Source organism: Melospiza melodia, chromosome 1 (genome assembly GCF_035770615.1).
Source record: "Melospiza melodia melodia isolate bMelMel2 chromosome 1, bMelMel2.pri, whole genome shotgun sequence".
NCBI lineage: Eukaryota > Metazoa > Chordata > Aves > Passeriformes > Passerellidae > Melospiza > Melospiza melodia.
Window position 1 is genome coordinate 33,931,163 of NC_086194.1, and position 16,733 is coordinate 33,947,895.

Here is a 16,733-nt window from a genome sequence, read left to right on the forward strand (position 1 = left end):
GTCTCTGGACCTCAGCTGCGGTCCCACAGACTTGTTCCTGGTTCCCTGGGAGTGAGGCCCAGGCAGTGCTGCCTCGGCTGTGTTTGAGCACTGGGAATGCTGGCTCAGCAGAGCTCTTGGAGGTGGGTGCGAGGATGAGCCCTGAGATGGCTCTTGGAGCAGAGAAGAAAAGCACTGACTTCCAGAGATGAACTGGACTGTCAAGTATGACAAATATATAGAGAAGGGGACTAGCCCAGTGCTTCAAAAAAGGGATTATTTTAAAAATGAATAAATTCTGAGATACACAGGTAATGCAATGTGTTTTCTGCCATATATGGCACTAAGCCTGGCTTTTTCCACTGTCTACTAATAAAGGGCAAAAGTGATAATGACCTTTAAATAACTACTAAATACCAATCTGATGTCTATTCTGTTTTTGTTTTTTCCAGGTTGAGTTTTTTTTACTACAAACCAGTGAAGATGACGCCAAAACATGAAAAACAGGTAAGTGGTATCTAAGCTTTAATAAAAAAGGATTCAAGTTGTGGGTTTAATTTCATTACAATTCGCATGGATTAGAGAAGACTGGTTATATTCTTCATACTTTTAGTTGCCAGGATACAGAATATTCTGGAATGATGCAGTGCCAGTTCCTTCTGTTAAAATCTGATAGAAGAATCAGATATTCATTCAGAGTAAGTGACTGTGCATAAAGGGCTCAGACACTGAGACAGGGGAGAAGGATTTGGATGGAGTCTTCTTTTTATCAGTTTTAGATATTTTATAGGGACAATGGTTGGATCTGGATCTGAGCTCTGATTTCCAGCTGCATGGACCACAAGAATCCTCTTTGCATGTTCTCTTCTGCTCAGTCCAATGAACATTAAAAGTTTCAACAAATTATTTTGTCTCAGCTCTTAGATTCTTATCAGCCTTACTACGCAGTATGCATGGAGTGAAGATGCCAACATCCACAGCATGAAAAGTCCCCTGTCCTTTGTGGCTGATCCTTTTACTAACAGGCAACCTGATGGGATATGCTATTTTTCTTGGAAGCTTTGTGGAAAATTACTCTTCAGGGGTTATTGACTAATCATATGTGTAATAGGAGCACAAGCTCATCACCTGATACAGTCTTGAGCACAGACATTTGAATTAAAATGCAGCTGAAATGATTAAATACAAATAGTCAACCAATGTGAGATTGTTTTTATTCCTCCTTCTTGTGGCAGATTTTCCCCTCATATTAAAAATAGATATTTCCATGTCAGATTTCCTATTTTCCTAGTAGGAAAATGTTAAGAGATTTCTGAGAAGGGCACATTTTTTTGTGATCAGATTCTTTATAGAAAGGCTTCTGACTTATGCTTTTCTCTGAGGAATCCATTGCATTATGCAGAAATATATCCTAGAAAAGAGAGAAGGAGAAGAAAAAAAGAAACAGAAAAATTAAAAGAGAAAGATTTATTGTGTTTGCTTCAGCTGCCTTTATGGGTTGTTTTTCCTTTTGAGGCAGATTCAAAATGGAACATTTTGTTTTTCCATGCTTCTGTCTATGTGACCTCAGTGCTGTCCTTATAGTCTCCTGTCAACACTCATGTTCTTTGCATGGATCTGTAACCTTGAGGGAGTAGGTGTAATCCAGATATGGGTGTCACTTTGGCTGTTTTGTCATTTATGTGTGACCCTATGTACTTGGACTGCTCCTGGCCTTGAGGACAGGGTAGCAAAATACCACCAGTGCCATGCTTAAACTGGCTGGTTTAGCCAGGAATTAAAAGGCACATGCACCCAGAGAAACTGCTCTGCAATTCCTGCTTGTTAAGTAGTTCTGACTGCTTTTGGGGCAGATTTGAAGATTCTGAATATTCATGAGGATGTTTAGGTCAGCATGGCTGCTGGGCTCCATATCAAAGCTATAGCTTTAGGAGTTTGGACAGACAATTGTTTGCCTCTGAATTTAGTAGTTTCCAAAGAAAAGGAATAAATGGAGATGCCACATCTTCCAGTACCTTTCTTTTGAGTATATACTGTTTCCAGTGCAAGAGGCCTCCTTGCCCAAGCCTGGACACTTTTAACAGGAAATTTTGGTTTTGAGAGAATTGTTGCTCTGAAGCATTAGAGGACACATATTCTTGAATGCATTGATATATGTATTGTGCCAGTCAAATAAACCCCAACAATACAACCAAGAAAAAAAACCAACAAAAAAACAAAACTGAAAATACGAGTAATGTGACATAATAGCTAGATAGATCTGCAGTTCTGGAAAAACAAAGCAGCACTGGGTAGGAGGGGGGGACACCTTGTACAGGATTGCAGCTGGCAAAAGTGAAAAGTCCCTGAAACCTTGGCTGTCTTTGTACTGATTCTCCCATGTTGTACAGCTGGACTACAGTGCAGTTTTGTGATGATTAAGTTAGTCTTTAAGTGGTCTGTGGGAGGGAGAGGTCAGCATCACCTCCCCCAGGTGGACAGTGCCTTACTTGAGAAAAGACTTATCTATTGAGAGTGTCCTCAGTTTTATAGCAAAATGGGGAGGGAGTGGAATACATAGAGAGGAGAAAGGTAGTTATTACCCAGTATTGCTGTAATCTCCTGGTTGTTTGTGACCAGTGAATGCAGGATGCACTGAGCAAAGGAGCATTCTCACAGAGGAGTGAGTGTTCTGCCACCCAACTCTGCTTGGACCATAGCACAACCTGTATGTGAATACTGACCTTTACTCTAGGGATGCAAAAGCATAGGCACCTTTTCTGGCAGTGGATCACCACTTATACTAGGTGGTTAGTCTGCTTTGATTAGAGCAATGCTGTTTTCCTAGTGGGATCTTGTATTCTGGAGAAGACTTAAAGGTCAAGAGAAGGAACAGTCTACATGTGCAATGCCACTGTTTCAGAGCAGCAAAATCTGTAATGGGAACAACACTTCCTGGATTCAAGAGATAAATAGGGGAAGTAACCCTAAATCTTGAGACAGGCTGTACATTTTTATTTTTCATTTCTAGTTGCTTACTGTATATCTTGCTTCATTCTAAACTCAGTATTGTCATTTTTTCGGTAAGGGGGGAAAAAAGGAAGACCCAGTCTTCTGTTGAAATCCTAGTGTTTCAAATCAAAGCTGACAGTGACTGTGTCTGAGGGCTGCATTTTGCTGAGGTGCTCTGCTGTTCTGCACATCATTTTTCATCTTGGCTCAGTTCTTTACTGCTTAGACACTTCCTGCCACTGCATATACAGCAGGTCACATTTCTTTGGTAGGTAGTGTCTGAAGGGTTTTAACTTCCTCCTTGTTGAAACTCAGTGACTAGTTAATTGCAAGTTAAGAGTGTACAGAAGTTTTCCAGTGCAAATCTTTGTGGTCTGGAATGGTTTGCAAAGTAAACCATAGCTAACCAGCAGCATATCCAATAGCAACTTTTAATCACAATACTTTGGTACTGTAAAGGTTTGAAAGAAGTATTTTACTTCAAAGACTGTTTTGATTCTGTACAAAGGAGAAGGTTATGGAAGGTTATTTGGAAATGGGGTAATTTGGGGAACTTGGACACAAGAAAAGTCAACAAGAAGCTGATACAGCAGTAAATGAGAGGAAGGAGGCTGAGGTTAGGTTATAAGCAGGCTGCCTGAGGTTGTGACTCCTGTGCTGCAGCAGTTGATGGGAAAATGAGTGCAGTGTCCTGTTCGAAGCTTCTTGGCATAATTTCTCTTCTTCCACTTGCAGGACTGATGCATTCAGTGCTCAGCAAAGGAAAGAAAGTATGTTGAGAAGTGGTTGCAGCTTTGGAGAAGATTGGGATGCAGGGAAATAGGAATTTGGGGAAGACAAAACCTTGTGGCATGAAAAGATGGTACAGTGGGTCTGAAAGTCTACCTACCTACCTACCTACCTACCTACCTACCTACCTACCTACCTACCTACCTACCTACCTACCTACTTACCTATGTATGGTAAATACTACAGGCAGTGAGGCAGGTGGAGAAAAACAGCCCAAAAATGGTGTCCTCTCCGGTGTTCAGCACATTGCTGAATATCTTCTCTGGAGCTGAAATAACTTCCTCATAAGGCCCTACTAGTGTTTTTGTAAAAGTAAAGGCATGACCCTCAGCTGGTAAAAATGATTAAAGCTCTGATCATTTGTTCCTCTTGTGTCATGCTGGCATGGGGTTAAAAAGCTGCAGGGGAGAATTGGCCCTCTGGTGCTCTTCAGCGATGAAAGAAGCAGCAGAGGTGGCAGGAGGAGCCTTTCAAATGGGCTTTATTTAGCAAGGTGTTCCTGATACTCACCAGAAAAGTAACCACCAGTTATACAGAAAACACCCCTGGGACCAGGAGCTGGGCTAAGTAACATAAAAACAAAAGCTGTGTCCAGCCATCAGGCCACAGGCTCCCCATCTCAGTAACACCTGGAAATCAGGGAGGGAAATTATTTCATCCAGACCTTGAATGTCTCTCTGCTACCTACAGAGTGCAATGGCTGCCCAGGAAAAAGTATATCTTCATCTTTCAAGGCTGCTATTGTTCTCCTGTCAGTCCACTGAAGGTTTGCAATGGTTCTACATGCAGGTGTGTGTTAGGGGAGAATACTTGGCTGAGGAATAAAGCTTTTATTTCTGATGTCTTTGGTTTGGACATAGGAAGACATGCTTGGAGAGCTTTCTAGTTCAAGATTTCTTGATTTATGCAAACATGCACTAAAAAAAGCATTTTTTTTTACCAGAGATACTGTCATTCCTCCCACAGTTGATTCCTGTACCTGGAGATCCTGCGCAGTGCCTTCTTCTCAGGGGGAATGCATCTACTGCTTAAAGTGATACACTTTTCTTTAAGTCTTTGCTAAGTGGTTGGCTTAGCTTTTGGGTTGAATAGCTTATTTATGCAATTGGAGTAGGGTAGACTTTACATGTACTCCAGAAGTAGCTGGTATTTAAGCACACTTTTGACCTTGGTATTTTAAAGGAATATTTTCCATCCTAGCATGAATATACAGATTTATCAGGATTTGGGGGTTTGGTTTGGTTTTGTTTTTTCTACAACAAAATTTTGATCATTAGCTGAAAGTATTGAGAAACATCTAATTCTTCAGTCTCTTCCAATTCCCATTAGTGTTACATTACAGTAACATCCACAGGCCTTCTCTTTCTCTCTTGAAACCCCTCTAAATTATTACATAAATGTAGAAATTATGAGTAAGTAAGCTAGATATGACAACTTCTACAACAAATACTCTATATGATTGTCGCTTCGAAATGGGGAATTTTGCCCTGCAGTGTAGCTGTGTTGCTTCCCTGGGCAGGTTGATGGAACAGAAATGCCCCAGTGCCACATCTGCAGCTGTGCTCTCTGTCAGTGTTGATTACAAATGTGGGAAAAGCCTGAAATACCTGCCTCCTTCTCCTTTACATGGGTGACTTTGAATGTTAAACTTTCAGTTTGTCCCTGCCAAGATCTTGTCTCCCATGCATGAAACATGTATGACTTTGCACAGTGTTACTTAATCTGAAATATTCCTTTTCAGCTAGCAATTTGGCAGGGACTTTCCCAGGCATGTGGTGTAGCTCAGATGATTCATTGCTTTATGCTTCTCCATTTATAGGGTTGCAAAATTCAATAAAACAGCAGTTCAGCTTTTAATCTGACTCAGTAGTTTGTGGAACAGCAGAACAATCAAGAGAGTCTTTAAGGCTGCCTTTGTCTTCTGAAATTAATTGCTTGATTTTTATTATGCACTTACAGGAATTTGTAACTGTCTTGGTGCGAGACCCCAGGATACAGAAAGAAGACTCATGGCATTCTTACATAGACTATGAGATATTTATTCACGTAAGTATAAAAATATGAGAACAGATTCTTTTTTCTGTTTCTTTCCAAGCCAGAGTTGTCTTTGGGGTATTAATGGAATTTCTGCTTCTGGGATGCTGGAGGCTATTATTCTCCTTTTAACAACTGGGATGCAGTGGAACAGGTAAAATGGGTTTGCCAATTGCCACTTCGTAGGTTTAGCAGAGCTGGGGTGGACCCTAATGTGCTCACATGTGCATTCCACAGTGTCTTGCAACAGCCAATCCTTAGCTCTACCTATCAACTAGAAGACTGTTACAGACAGTGATAACTTACTGTATGTAGAAGAATGTTGATGTTCAGGTATTCATGGGAAAACAACTTTCTTTTCAAGTTATTTGTGCTTTAAATTGTCCTCAGTTCTTTTTGCCAAGTTATTGGTTGCTGCAGTGTGGTTGTTTTCAGTGTACCTTCACATTCATATTGTACTAATTTAGTGGTGCTTGGATGTGTGAAGTGGTTGCATTTGGGTTTGTGATTGTAGTCCACCATATGTTAATGGGAGTCCACTTGGCATTATGGTGCTTTTGTGCCATAAATCTGTCCTATACATAATTTTATTTTCTTGATTGTTCTTTGGTGGATCACATGTGGAAGATGTTATCCTAATTTGCCAAATCTAGATCCAAGCATTTTAACTGCAGTGTAAAATGAAGGTATTCGAGAGCACCAAGTTACATGATTAATGTTTGGCACAAGACCGAAAGCATTTCCTTATTGTGTGGAAGAGTTAAGCAGTTAGTGTATGAGAGCAAGCAGTCAAATGATGACTTATTAAATGCCTATGTGATAAGCACTTCTCTCCTGTGTGGCAATCAGAGTTGTGAAACTTTTAAATTTGTAATGTGCTTCAAGTACTGCTTCCAAAGCAATTATATTTTTCATTTTTGGTAAATAGAAATTCTGTAGATTTGGCAGGGTGAGTGCTGTATTACTGTTTCACAGACATCAGTGCCTCCAAGTAAAAATGTATTAAGGCTTTCTCAGTGACTGCTGAGTTGGGGAGATGTTGTCTAGACCCAGTGTGTCTTCATTCAACTCCAGCCAGCAGCTAAACACCATACAGCTGCTTGCTCACATCCCCCCTGCCCCACCAGCAGGTTGGAGGGAGCAGATTTGGGGATGAAAGAGAGAAAACCTGTGAGTGGAGATAAGAACAGTTTAATGATCAAGATGTAGTAATAACATTAATAATAATATTAAATAGTAATAATAACAATACAAATAAATTTTAAAAGAAAAATAGATAAAACTGTAGAAAGACAAGTGATGCAAATGGAAACATATGCTCAGCACCAAGTAGCCAATGCCCAGCCAGTTCCTCAGTGGCAGTCCCCAGCCAGCCTCCACCCTAGTCTGTTGCTGGGCATGATGCCATATGGTATGGATATCCCTTTGGTCAGTTGGGATCAGCTGTCCCAGCTGTGTTTCCTCCCAGTTTCCCATGCACCCCCAGCCTGCTTGCTGTTGGGCTGGGGTGAGGAGCAGAAAGGCCTGGCTCTGTGCAAGCAGTGCTCAGCAGTAACTAAAGCATCCCTGTGTTACCAGCACTGTTTTCAGCACAGATCCAAAACACAGCCCCAGCTACTGTGAAGGAAATTAACTCTCCCCCAGCCAAAGCCAGCATACAGTGATATATGATCCATCACTCAGCACCTCTGAAGTTATTAAGCATCAATTCAGCTTCCTGCCACCACAGTGCCAGGGCTTTTGGACACCAAGTCCCTGGGTCAGTCCTACCATCCAGACTTCTCAATGGACTCCAAGTATTGTGTCTGCCTGGCTTTTAGGCCAGCTGAGTTCCCCTTCTACCCAGCTCTTAGAGCATTTATCTTCTCCAACTGTGTGGTATCCTGGGTGTGCTCCTCTGTTCCAGGAGGCTGACATCTTTGTGCTCTCTACAGACTGCACCTTGTGGCTGGCTGGAGTTATGGCTCCTGGCAGGCAGGGAGGGTGGGCTGGACTGCAGGCATTTTACTAATGGAGTCCTGTCTGGTGTATGGGATTTCATCTAAATGTATGCTCCGTGGGAAAATTTGGCAGAAGTATTTAATTTCCACAAAGTGTTTCTCTTTTGATGAATTGGCATTTTCCTAGTGAACTAATAGTGTTCTTTGGGAAAATTTCCAAATGATGCTACTTGCAGAGAGCAGTTGCCTTGGTTTTTTTTGTTTGATTTAAGTTGGGACTGCACACTGCAAAAACTCTGTGTACCTGTTTGCAGGATTGTAACTAGAACAGCTAGAATCTTTTTCCCCTGCAAAGATTGGCATTATCTGCTGAAACTTTTTTCTGAGGTCTGTTTTTCCTGTTACTGTGGATTGTACTGTAATCCAAATCTCTTCTTTTAAAAAGAAGGCAATGAAAAATATTTCCCTGAGAAGCAGTAGAAACTGTCAGCAGTCCTGCCTGAGGTAAAGCACAGCCCTTAACATAAACTGATTTAATGTCAAGCTTTCCACTGGTGTCTCGGGCATTAGTATAACATTTTGGATGTGTTGCTAATACCATGCCTGCACTTTAGCTTAAGCTGATTTGCAAAGTAAATGTTTTTTATTTCCCAACAGACAAACAGTATATGCTTTACAAGGAAAACATCCTGTGTTAGACGACGCTATCGAGAATTTGTTTGGCTCCGGCAGAGGCTTCAGAGCAATGCAGTGCTTATGTGAGCATATATTTAATAATCTGTCAGTCATGGAGGGAAGGATTGTTTCATCCTAGTTCAGAGAACTACAGAAATCAGATCTGGAAAGTATCCTGTGTTTCTTACTAGCACAAGTTTATTCTGTAGAATGCATTTTATCTAAATGTATGCTTCGTGGGAAAATTTGGCAAAAGTTTTTAATTTCCATTTAAACCCATAAGATGCAGCCAGACATGGCTTAGTAACTGGACCAGAATTAATTATTTTTAATAAGACTGATTTATTTTTCCCCTTTGAGGTGTGTGAGGCCCTTCAGTTTCCCAACCTTGTGTTCCCAAATTGATTTCAAGAGCTTCTGGAATATAACCCATGATTTTCACGTGCTTGGGGTCAGCATTTGCTTTCTGCATTTTTCTCTGCTGTTTTACATTTGGTTTAACTGTGGGTTTTTTTCCTGTTTATAAAGACAGCTACCTGAACTGCCATCCAGAACTCCCTTTTTCAACATGAACAATCCTAATCACGTGGACCATCGCCGTCAGGGTCTACAAGAATTCCTGGAAAAGTGAGTACAGCCTATCCAGAGGTGTTGGAATTTTTATGAGGTCATCAATTTCTAGTTTAAAATAGCTCATCTCTGGTACTTGAGAGCCACCATGTGGTCATCTGTACATGCTACACATTTAGTTATATTTTTTACTTGCACTGTCATAATTCATACACGTGACTTCAGCTCTATTGGTTGGTTATAAGGAGACTTCAGCTGGCGCTTTTCCATTGTGTTTCATTGCACTGATTATAGATAATAGGCTTAAATTTAAATCACTCTGTAATTGCATACTAAGTTTGGGAGATCTTTCACTGTGATGTCTATTTCTAGCTTGCAATAAGAAGCTGGATATTCTTGTACAAAGAAAGCTCCCCCTTTTATGTTCATGGAAAATCGGTGTCTTTGTGGGCTAAACCCCTGTGAGCCTGGGAGAATTTTCTAGTGAGATCTCCTAACACAGAGCTTTCCTAAAATCAAATTACTTTGTTTACCAGTCCCACTAGCATAAGCAAGCTCTAGCAGCTGTGACCATTTTCAGTGCAGCTGCAATCTGTATAAAATCATCCATCAGGTTTAGCTAGACCCTGACCTGCATTACAAGGGAGCAGTGTATGAGTTTCAGTACTGCACTCCTCATTCCCACTGCTATGACCACTTCACCTTCTGCAGAGGCTGAGCCCCTGTTGGTGTAATTTTCTGCTTTTTCCCTGCCATTCTTGTCGTGCCCTGACACTGCTGGTGTGAGAGCAGGCTGCTCACAGCTGCTGGAGCAGGAGCTGTGTGTGCCTCTGCTGGCTGCCTTTAGCTGCTGCTCAGGGTAAGGGCATGGTGAAACACTGCAGCTAGAGACTATTCATCTTCTTTCCAGTCAGTGCATTATAAGCCTCCCTAACAGACAACAAATCATTGGTCCCGAGGTATATTTGTTAGGCTTAGCAGCTGAAGGCAGGGACAGCTAACTGCTGCAGGAATAATATTCTGCATGCAGTTATATAGGATCTGTGGCCAAAAGGTCAGCCAGTAAATACTGACTGAAGGCATGTGAGACAGGGAAGAGAAAGCAGAAAAGGATTAGAAAATATTTTTACACCTCAGGAAAGAAAAGCAGTGAAATGGAAGGGCTGTGCTCCTGGAAGCATGTCAGTGATAATATGAAGAGTGTGGTAGCTCAGGTTCCGGTGTCTGAGCAGTTCTGTCTTAGCTGTGCTGGCCCATGGAGTAGTTGTATTTCAAAAAACACTCTCATTTTGAAAGAGGCCTGTCTGGTAACAAGGCATCAGAAATGTTTATAACTGCTGTCTGCACTTCAAAAGGCAAACCAGAAAGGTAGATTATCTTAAAAGGCATCCTCATGCTCCAATTTAGTGGATGACTGTAGGTTAAATGAGTACAGCAGAAAATGACAGCATGTGGAACGTTTCACCATGCTGCTGTTAGTCCAGGAGTGGGAAAAGAAGCAACTCGATTGTAAGGGAATGACTTAAATATTTGAACTTGAGTGCAAGAAAAGTGCCAGCTTTCTCTCGGCCCTGGGGAGCATTTGGAAGGAATTTTCGGAGGTTGTGTTGAGATGCACTGGCCTGGCACCGTATGTGCTGTACCATTGCCCTCTGCTGGCTGGCTCCACTGTGCTGCTGCTCACACAAGGATCTTCCTATTGGCTCGGCTGCCGTGATGCTTTCCCCCCACCCCCATCTATGACGCTGAACCAAGGGTTATGATTCTTTTTGTGAAATTGAATTTTGTGGAACTCCCTAACGAAAGTTAGTATAAAATATTTATATACCTATGTATAATATATACCTATGTATAATATATAGGTATAATATACATGTGTATGTAAAATATACACATATATTCTGTATAGATGTATGTTCTATGTGTATCGTGTGCATATATGAACAATATACATATGTTACATAGGTATTACATGTAATAAACATATAATACAAATAATAAACATACACACTGGAATTTACTAAAGCTCTGGGTCTGGATGCTGCACATTCTGACACAGTAGAAAGGGGGGACCCTAACCCAAAACTGATAAGCTGGGAGTTCCATTCACCCCAGTAATGACAAGCTCACAATCCTACTGGCAATTCTTTGTGGTAGTGGGGAGGAATTAGATTTGAGCCTATGTGGACCTGTCTGGGGAAGGGTTTGCAGGTAACATTTTTAAATGCCTGCTTGTGATGCAGGACTCCCACGTGTTACCAGGATCCAAGACATCTCTGAAGAGGGGCTTTAGATCTTTCAAAGTCTTGGTTTGTGCCCTGTGCCTGTACGACCAGGTTTGTGCATGTGCTGTCTGACCAGATTGCTGTAGTGCCTGCCTGTGCAGGAGCCAGGATGGAGCAGCTGGAGGCTCTCTAGTGCTCAGCTTCTGGCCCTGGGAACACTTCCATATTGCCTATATGTGGATGGCTACAGTGCTCTGTTATCTTTCCTCACTTCCCACTCCAGGGTGAGTTAGCACAGGGCACAGTGTGTACTTAGAGCTTTTGTGAAGCCCCTCCGTGCTGAGCACAGTAGTTCAAGAATTAGGCAGACAGCTGGGAAGTTAAGCACTAGACTTTGGTGAAATCTGGGAACAGGTGTCCCATTTTGATTTGGTTTTACTGCACAAATGCAGGGTAAGATCTACTTGTCTTACAGGTTATTATCTCTGAGTGATGAAGAGCTGTAAAGCTCACTTCTTGTCTGGGCATAATTTAATATTTCAAGAGGCCATTTGCATTAACGGAAGTCAGCTAGCCCCTTTTCAATTATGAATTACTTTGTAAGAATAAGGAAAATTTTGTGTTTTTCCTGCTAAGTATCCTTGTCCTTTGAGGATGCCTGTGAATTCACAGAAAAGTTTACTCTTAAACTAGAGGTAAAACTATCTTATAATTTTAGCTTCTGCATGATCCTCTTTGCTTTCATCCATTTGTAGCTGTGCAGGTCTAACTTTGGGATTTAGATTACCCTCAGAGAAAATCAAGTGAGTTTGCTCATGAGAAAACTAATTAACAAAGCCATTTTGAATGAAGTTGAGTTCATCTGATGACTTTTTAAAAATTGAATATAGTCAGATCCCAAAAAATGGTGATTTAAGGAGAAGACATGCAGTTTATGATGGGGTGGAAGACACTGAGAGTTTTGAGAAACAAAATGCATGGATCCACGGGGAATAGAGGGCATCCACAGTGTTGCTCCTGCAGAGGGCCGTGCACTGGCCTTGCTGGGTGCCAGAGTGAAGAAGCCACCCAAAATTAATCAGCCTAAGGCAGAGCCATTTTCTGAAGGTGTCTGGTGTCAGGCACCTCCTTGCCTTTTCCACTGCAGTCCCACGAGCTGCAGCTGGTGCAGGGTCAGAGGTCTCTTCTGGAGGTGTCTCCACTGGGTGCTGTCTCAGGGAAGTGGAAAGTGGGAGACTGGGGCTCAGGCAGGAGCATTGGCAGTTGTGGGGCAGGTGGAACCACCTTGGGCAAGGTGTCTGTCTCCAGTGGAGCCTTGCTGTTGTTTCCTATCTGGTGAGGGAATAATGTGTAGCAGGCACATGTGGCTTAATCTTCTCCTAACCGCACACATTATCACATACCCAACAGTTGCTTCACAGTTGCTTGATATCAGTAACATTTCCTCCCTTATAAAATGTGAAGGAGGAAACACAGTCAGCTTTTTCACAGAGGAAACTGGGGCTTTGTTTGGTGTGGGCTGGGGCTGAGGGGCTGGATGCTCAATAGAGGGCACCACAGCACAGGCTGTCATCCGTCTCTCAGCTCCTCGGGTTTTTCCCTTGCTCTCGTGAGCTGCTGTAAATGGGCAGAGTAAATTTGTTGAAAACAAAATCGGAGTGTTAACCTTCCACACACATTCAAGTATGCATCTGTCATTGTATTAGGTTACAGGAGATACAGGAAATCTTTAGTTAGGATTAAGTTGTACTGTTCAGCCATATGTTGTTTTTCTCTAGCAGAACAGTGTATAATATACATAATAAAATCATGGTGAAGAAAACCAGATTTTGGACCTTGTCCAAATAACAAAAAACACATGCTTTTTTCTTTTGTAAATATTTTTGCCATAACACGGGAAAAGAGAAATATTCCTCATATAGTATCCAGCATTTCCTCAAAAATGACATTATTTCTTCTGCTTGGGGTGTTTTTCAGTCTTGCTTCTTTAAAGGTCTAGAGATCACAAGCATTTACTGAAAGCTGACAAACAAAGATTCACATGGCTGTGAATAAAAAATTATTTTATTATCTAATTCTAATGTAGAGCCTTATCTTGCAGCCCCCTTAATCACATAAGTAGTCATTATGCATGTGAGCAATCTGGCCAAGAGGAGTGAAATCTCTGACAAGTAATGACTGCTGATGGGATCAAGACTTGCAGGGTTTAGCCTTCCGTTCTTGCAGGCGTGCCTGGAAGGTCTGTTGTTCCGTCAGCGTGCTCAGTCAGTTCACAGCAGTGATTACCGTGAGCCGTGGCTCTCCAGGAGCGCTGATTTCCATCACTGTGAGCACAGCCCTGCCTGCTCTGGCTGCACTGGAAGCGCGGGAGCAGCGCTGGGAGCTCTCCCTGCTGTGTCGAGACTGCGCACGCGTCCGGCCTCCCTGAACACATCCGAGTATTAATGCTGTGATGCTCCTCCCTTCCTCCTGCCTTTTTAATTTCTTGGGTGGTGGTTTGTAATTTTCATTTCTTAAGTCCTCAAAGCCAAGTCTAGTTTTTAAATGTCAAGCCCTTCACACAGTGAGCCCCCAGGACAGCAAAAGCCCCCAGAGAGGAACTACTATACCAGCACTAAATACTACTAGTACCATCTGGTGACAAATGTGTGGGTATTCCCTTGAAGAAAGAGTAGTTTGAACAGGAAAGCATAACACTCCTGGGGTAGTGGAGAATTTATTTTACAGTTTGGTTGCTTGAAGCTTGCAATTAAAAAGCAGTCTAACCTGTTGGTTCAGAGGGGGGTGGGAAAAGCAGCAGTTATTTTTTAATTAAGAGAAAACAGAAATTCTTCAAGGGTACAACGAGGTAAAAGGTATTTGTATATCTGCTTCCAGGATGGTTTTAAATGACTTGCACAATGCATTGAGTGTTTGGTCTCAATGTGAACACATAGTGAACACACACATATACATATATGAGTGTGGGTGTGATTAGCTTTATGAACATCTTTCCATTTCTGCACCTTGGTTTCTCTTCACTCCCTTCACCTCCAGATGGCACTATGAAGCAGAAAAGAAAATTACTGTGAAATAATGAGTCCAATGTAAAGTAAAATTGGAAATTGAATTATAGCTGCAGAAAAAGGACAGTAGCCTTGAGGTCCTGATCAGTCTGTACTCTTATCACTTTTGTTTGCTGTTCCATGTGTTAGGTTACTGCCGAGTTAATAACAGTGCTTTAGCAGTTCAAGGCTTAGCAGAATTGTACTGGACATGAAATAAAGCTAAAATGAATTTGTGTCCAATATCATTGACATTAGTGCTCATTACTTCTCTGGTGTAATGCCTCAAACCATCTAAAATCAATTTTAAAGATTACCCGTTATTTTATAAAGAAAATAAAATACATTTCAAACAGCAACAGAGCTGTAAGTGTAGTGTAATCTCATGAACAGTTAGTTACTCGTGTTTTCACTGGTTGGCAGGAAACTTTTGAAGGTAGAGCAAGAGGAAAATCTGTGAAACTAAACGCCATTCACAGAATTTAATGACTTGGCTTTTTGCTGTGTTACTTGGCATTAGACACGCAAATGTTAGAATTGCAGAAATGTGCATCTCCTCACTGTGCCTGGGAAAAACAGTAACTGTAGTTACTCTACAGGAAACTCCAGCACATTATTTTTCTTTTGTTTTTCTTCTTTTAATTGTTTGTTTGGTTTTTTTTAAAGAGAAGTAGAATATTTACTCTCCTGATTGCATAAACTATAAAAGTGGATTTATTGTTTGGAATGATACCTCTACTTTTTTGTTGCAATGTTTGTCTTTGTTTGGAATGTGCGTTTATCGAGAGTCAAGGCTGAAATCCTCTTTTAGTGGCTGCTGAATGATGGCTTTTCAAACTGTAATCATGAAGCTGTTGCTGTCAAGGTGTGTGGACCTGTAAATTCTGTTTTGAATCATTTTTACACAGCCTTTGCTGGATTTTAGACTACAAAGAAGTTTTTCTGTCTATTAATACATTACCCACATTGATTTTACAGACATACATTTGCTATTAAAATTGTGAGAACTCAGATTGGATTTAAAAGGCTTTCTCTGTGTGTGAAAAGTGTGCTTATTTTGAACTTCAGCAAAATGTGATCGTTCTGAGGCTCAATTTCACCCACACCTGGTAGATCATTAGGGTTGTTGGAGACATTTCCTCATTGGAAGGTGTCAGGGCTGGAGGTGTTTGGTTGGGAATGCGTGTTCACCTAGGCAAGTGAAATGTGCATGCACACAAGTCTCTCGTGGTTTCATGTAGATATCTCTTACTACTTGTTTTAATTTGACAGATTTTTATGGGCTTGAATGAAGCCAGAAATCCTTTTGTGTGTTTATTAAATGTTATTGTAATCTTGGCCGCTTTAGAGAACAGTTTTCAGAACGTATTTGTGTTTAAAACATTAGAGTCCAAACACACCATTAATCTTATTCAAGAGAAGGAACTAATCAGTTATACTTTTCATTTTAGTCAGAGTACCTTTAAAATGCAATATTTCTTTCTGCTCTTACTAGTTCTTACATTAATGTCATCTCTTGTTTCCTGTTGCACAGCAATGACTTTTTTTGGTAAAAACTGTAGCCTAAACGGGTATAAATAAGTAAATATTGAGTCTGAGTAGCTTTGAGATGTTTAAAGATATTTTAATAATATTCTGTGGAGCATTCTTTGGCATGGTCATAGCCTCTGATGTCTTTATTACATGAGTAAAACAATACACACAAATTGAAGTAGTTTGTTGTTAATCATTCTAGGATTTGTATAGTAAAGAATTCCTTCTTTAAAGAAATGTTGAAGAAAAGTTGCGTATCTTTTATTTAAAAATAGAAACAATGATCCTCAATTCTCAGGCCTTGGAAAAGTCTCTCTACAACTTTCTGTGTTATTGGAATGTATTGTATTTTGTTTACTTTCATGTGCTTTAAGTAAATACTCTGTGCTAAATTTATTTGGAAGTTTAATTTAAAATATATACGAACCAAATTTTAAAACCTATTTTTGAAAATAATAGCTGGAATAAAATAAAATTTAAGAGGCCCTGAAAACTCTCTGCAAGTAAATGAAAACCAGCATAACTGTAAATCATTTTGGCTAGTGTTGGCTCAGATGTTGACAGGTATTATTCCAAAGTCCTGATGTTGCACATGTATGAAGTCTGTTCTGCCTACACACTGTCTCTTACACACTTCTTTACTCCACCAAACAAATTGGTGACTTGTAATTTTTATAAAAGATTGGCTATTAAAAAAAAAAAAGAGACCAAATTTTTGTAAGAGTATATGCCTCCAACTGCCTAAAAATCATTAATTGATCCATGTGGTAATAGCAGATGGTTAAATGGAAGAAATGTCCTTGAAGTTATTCTAATAGCAGATGTGCCTAACTATTAACTTCATGTTTTTACTCACCTAAAATTCCAAATAATGTAATAAGAAGGTAACACGCATCTAATCATTTTAATATGTTCATTGCCTTCTGTTACTGATTTAGGATTCATCTTTAAAA

The 16,733-nt window shown here is 40.7% G+C and overlaps 1 protein-coding gene across 4 annotated transcripts in view; it reads left to right on the top strand.

Annotated features, from left to right (window-relative positions):
* SNX10 (sorting nexin 10) overlaps window positions 1-16,733 on the top strand; it is a 35,735-nt gene that overhangs the window by 16,011 nt on the left and 2,991 nt on the right. For 3 of the 4 annotated variants that reach the window (XM_063153458.1, XM_063153452.1, XM_063153463.1), the window contains exons 2-5: window positions 432-486; window positions 5,719-5,805; window positions 8,391-8,491; window positions 8,937-9,035. In XM_063153458.1, the coding sequence (XP_063009528.1) occupies window positions 463-486; window positions 5,719-5,805; window positions 8,391-8,491; window positions 8,937-9,035 (311 nt within the window). In that variant the 5' untranslated portion in view covers window positions 432-462. Of the gene's footprint in view, window positions 1-431; window positions 491-5,718; window positions 5,806-8,390; window positions 8,492-8,936; window positions 9,036-16,733 lie in introns of those variants that run through there. The other variant, XM_063153469.1, reaches the window with a different exon arrangement.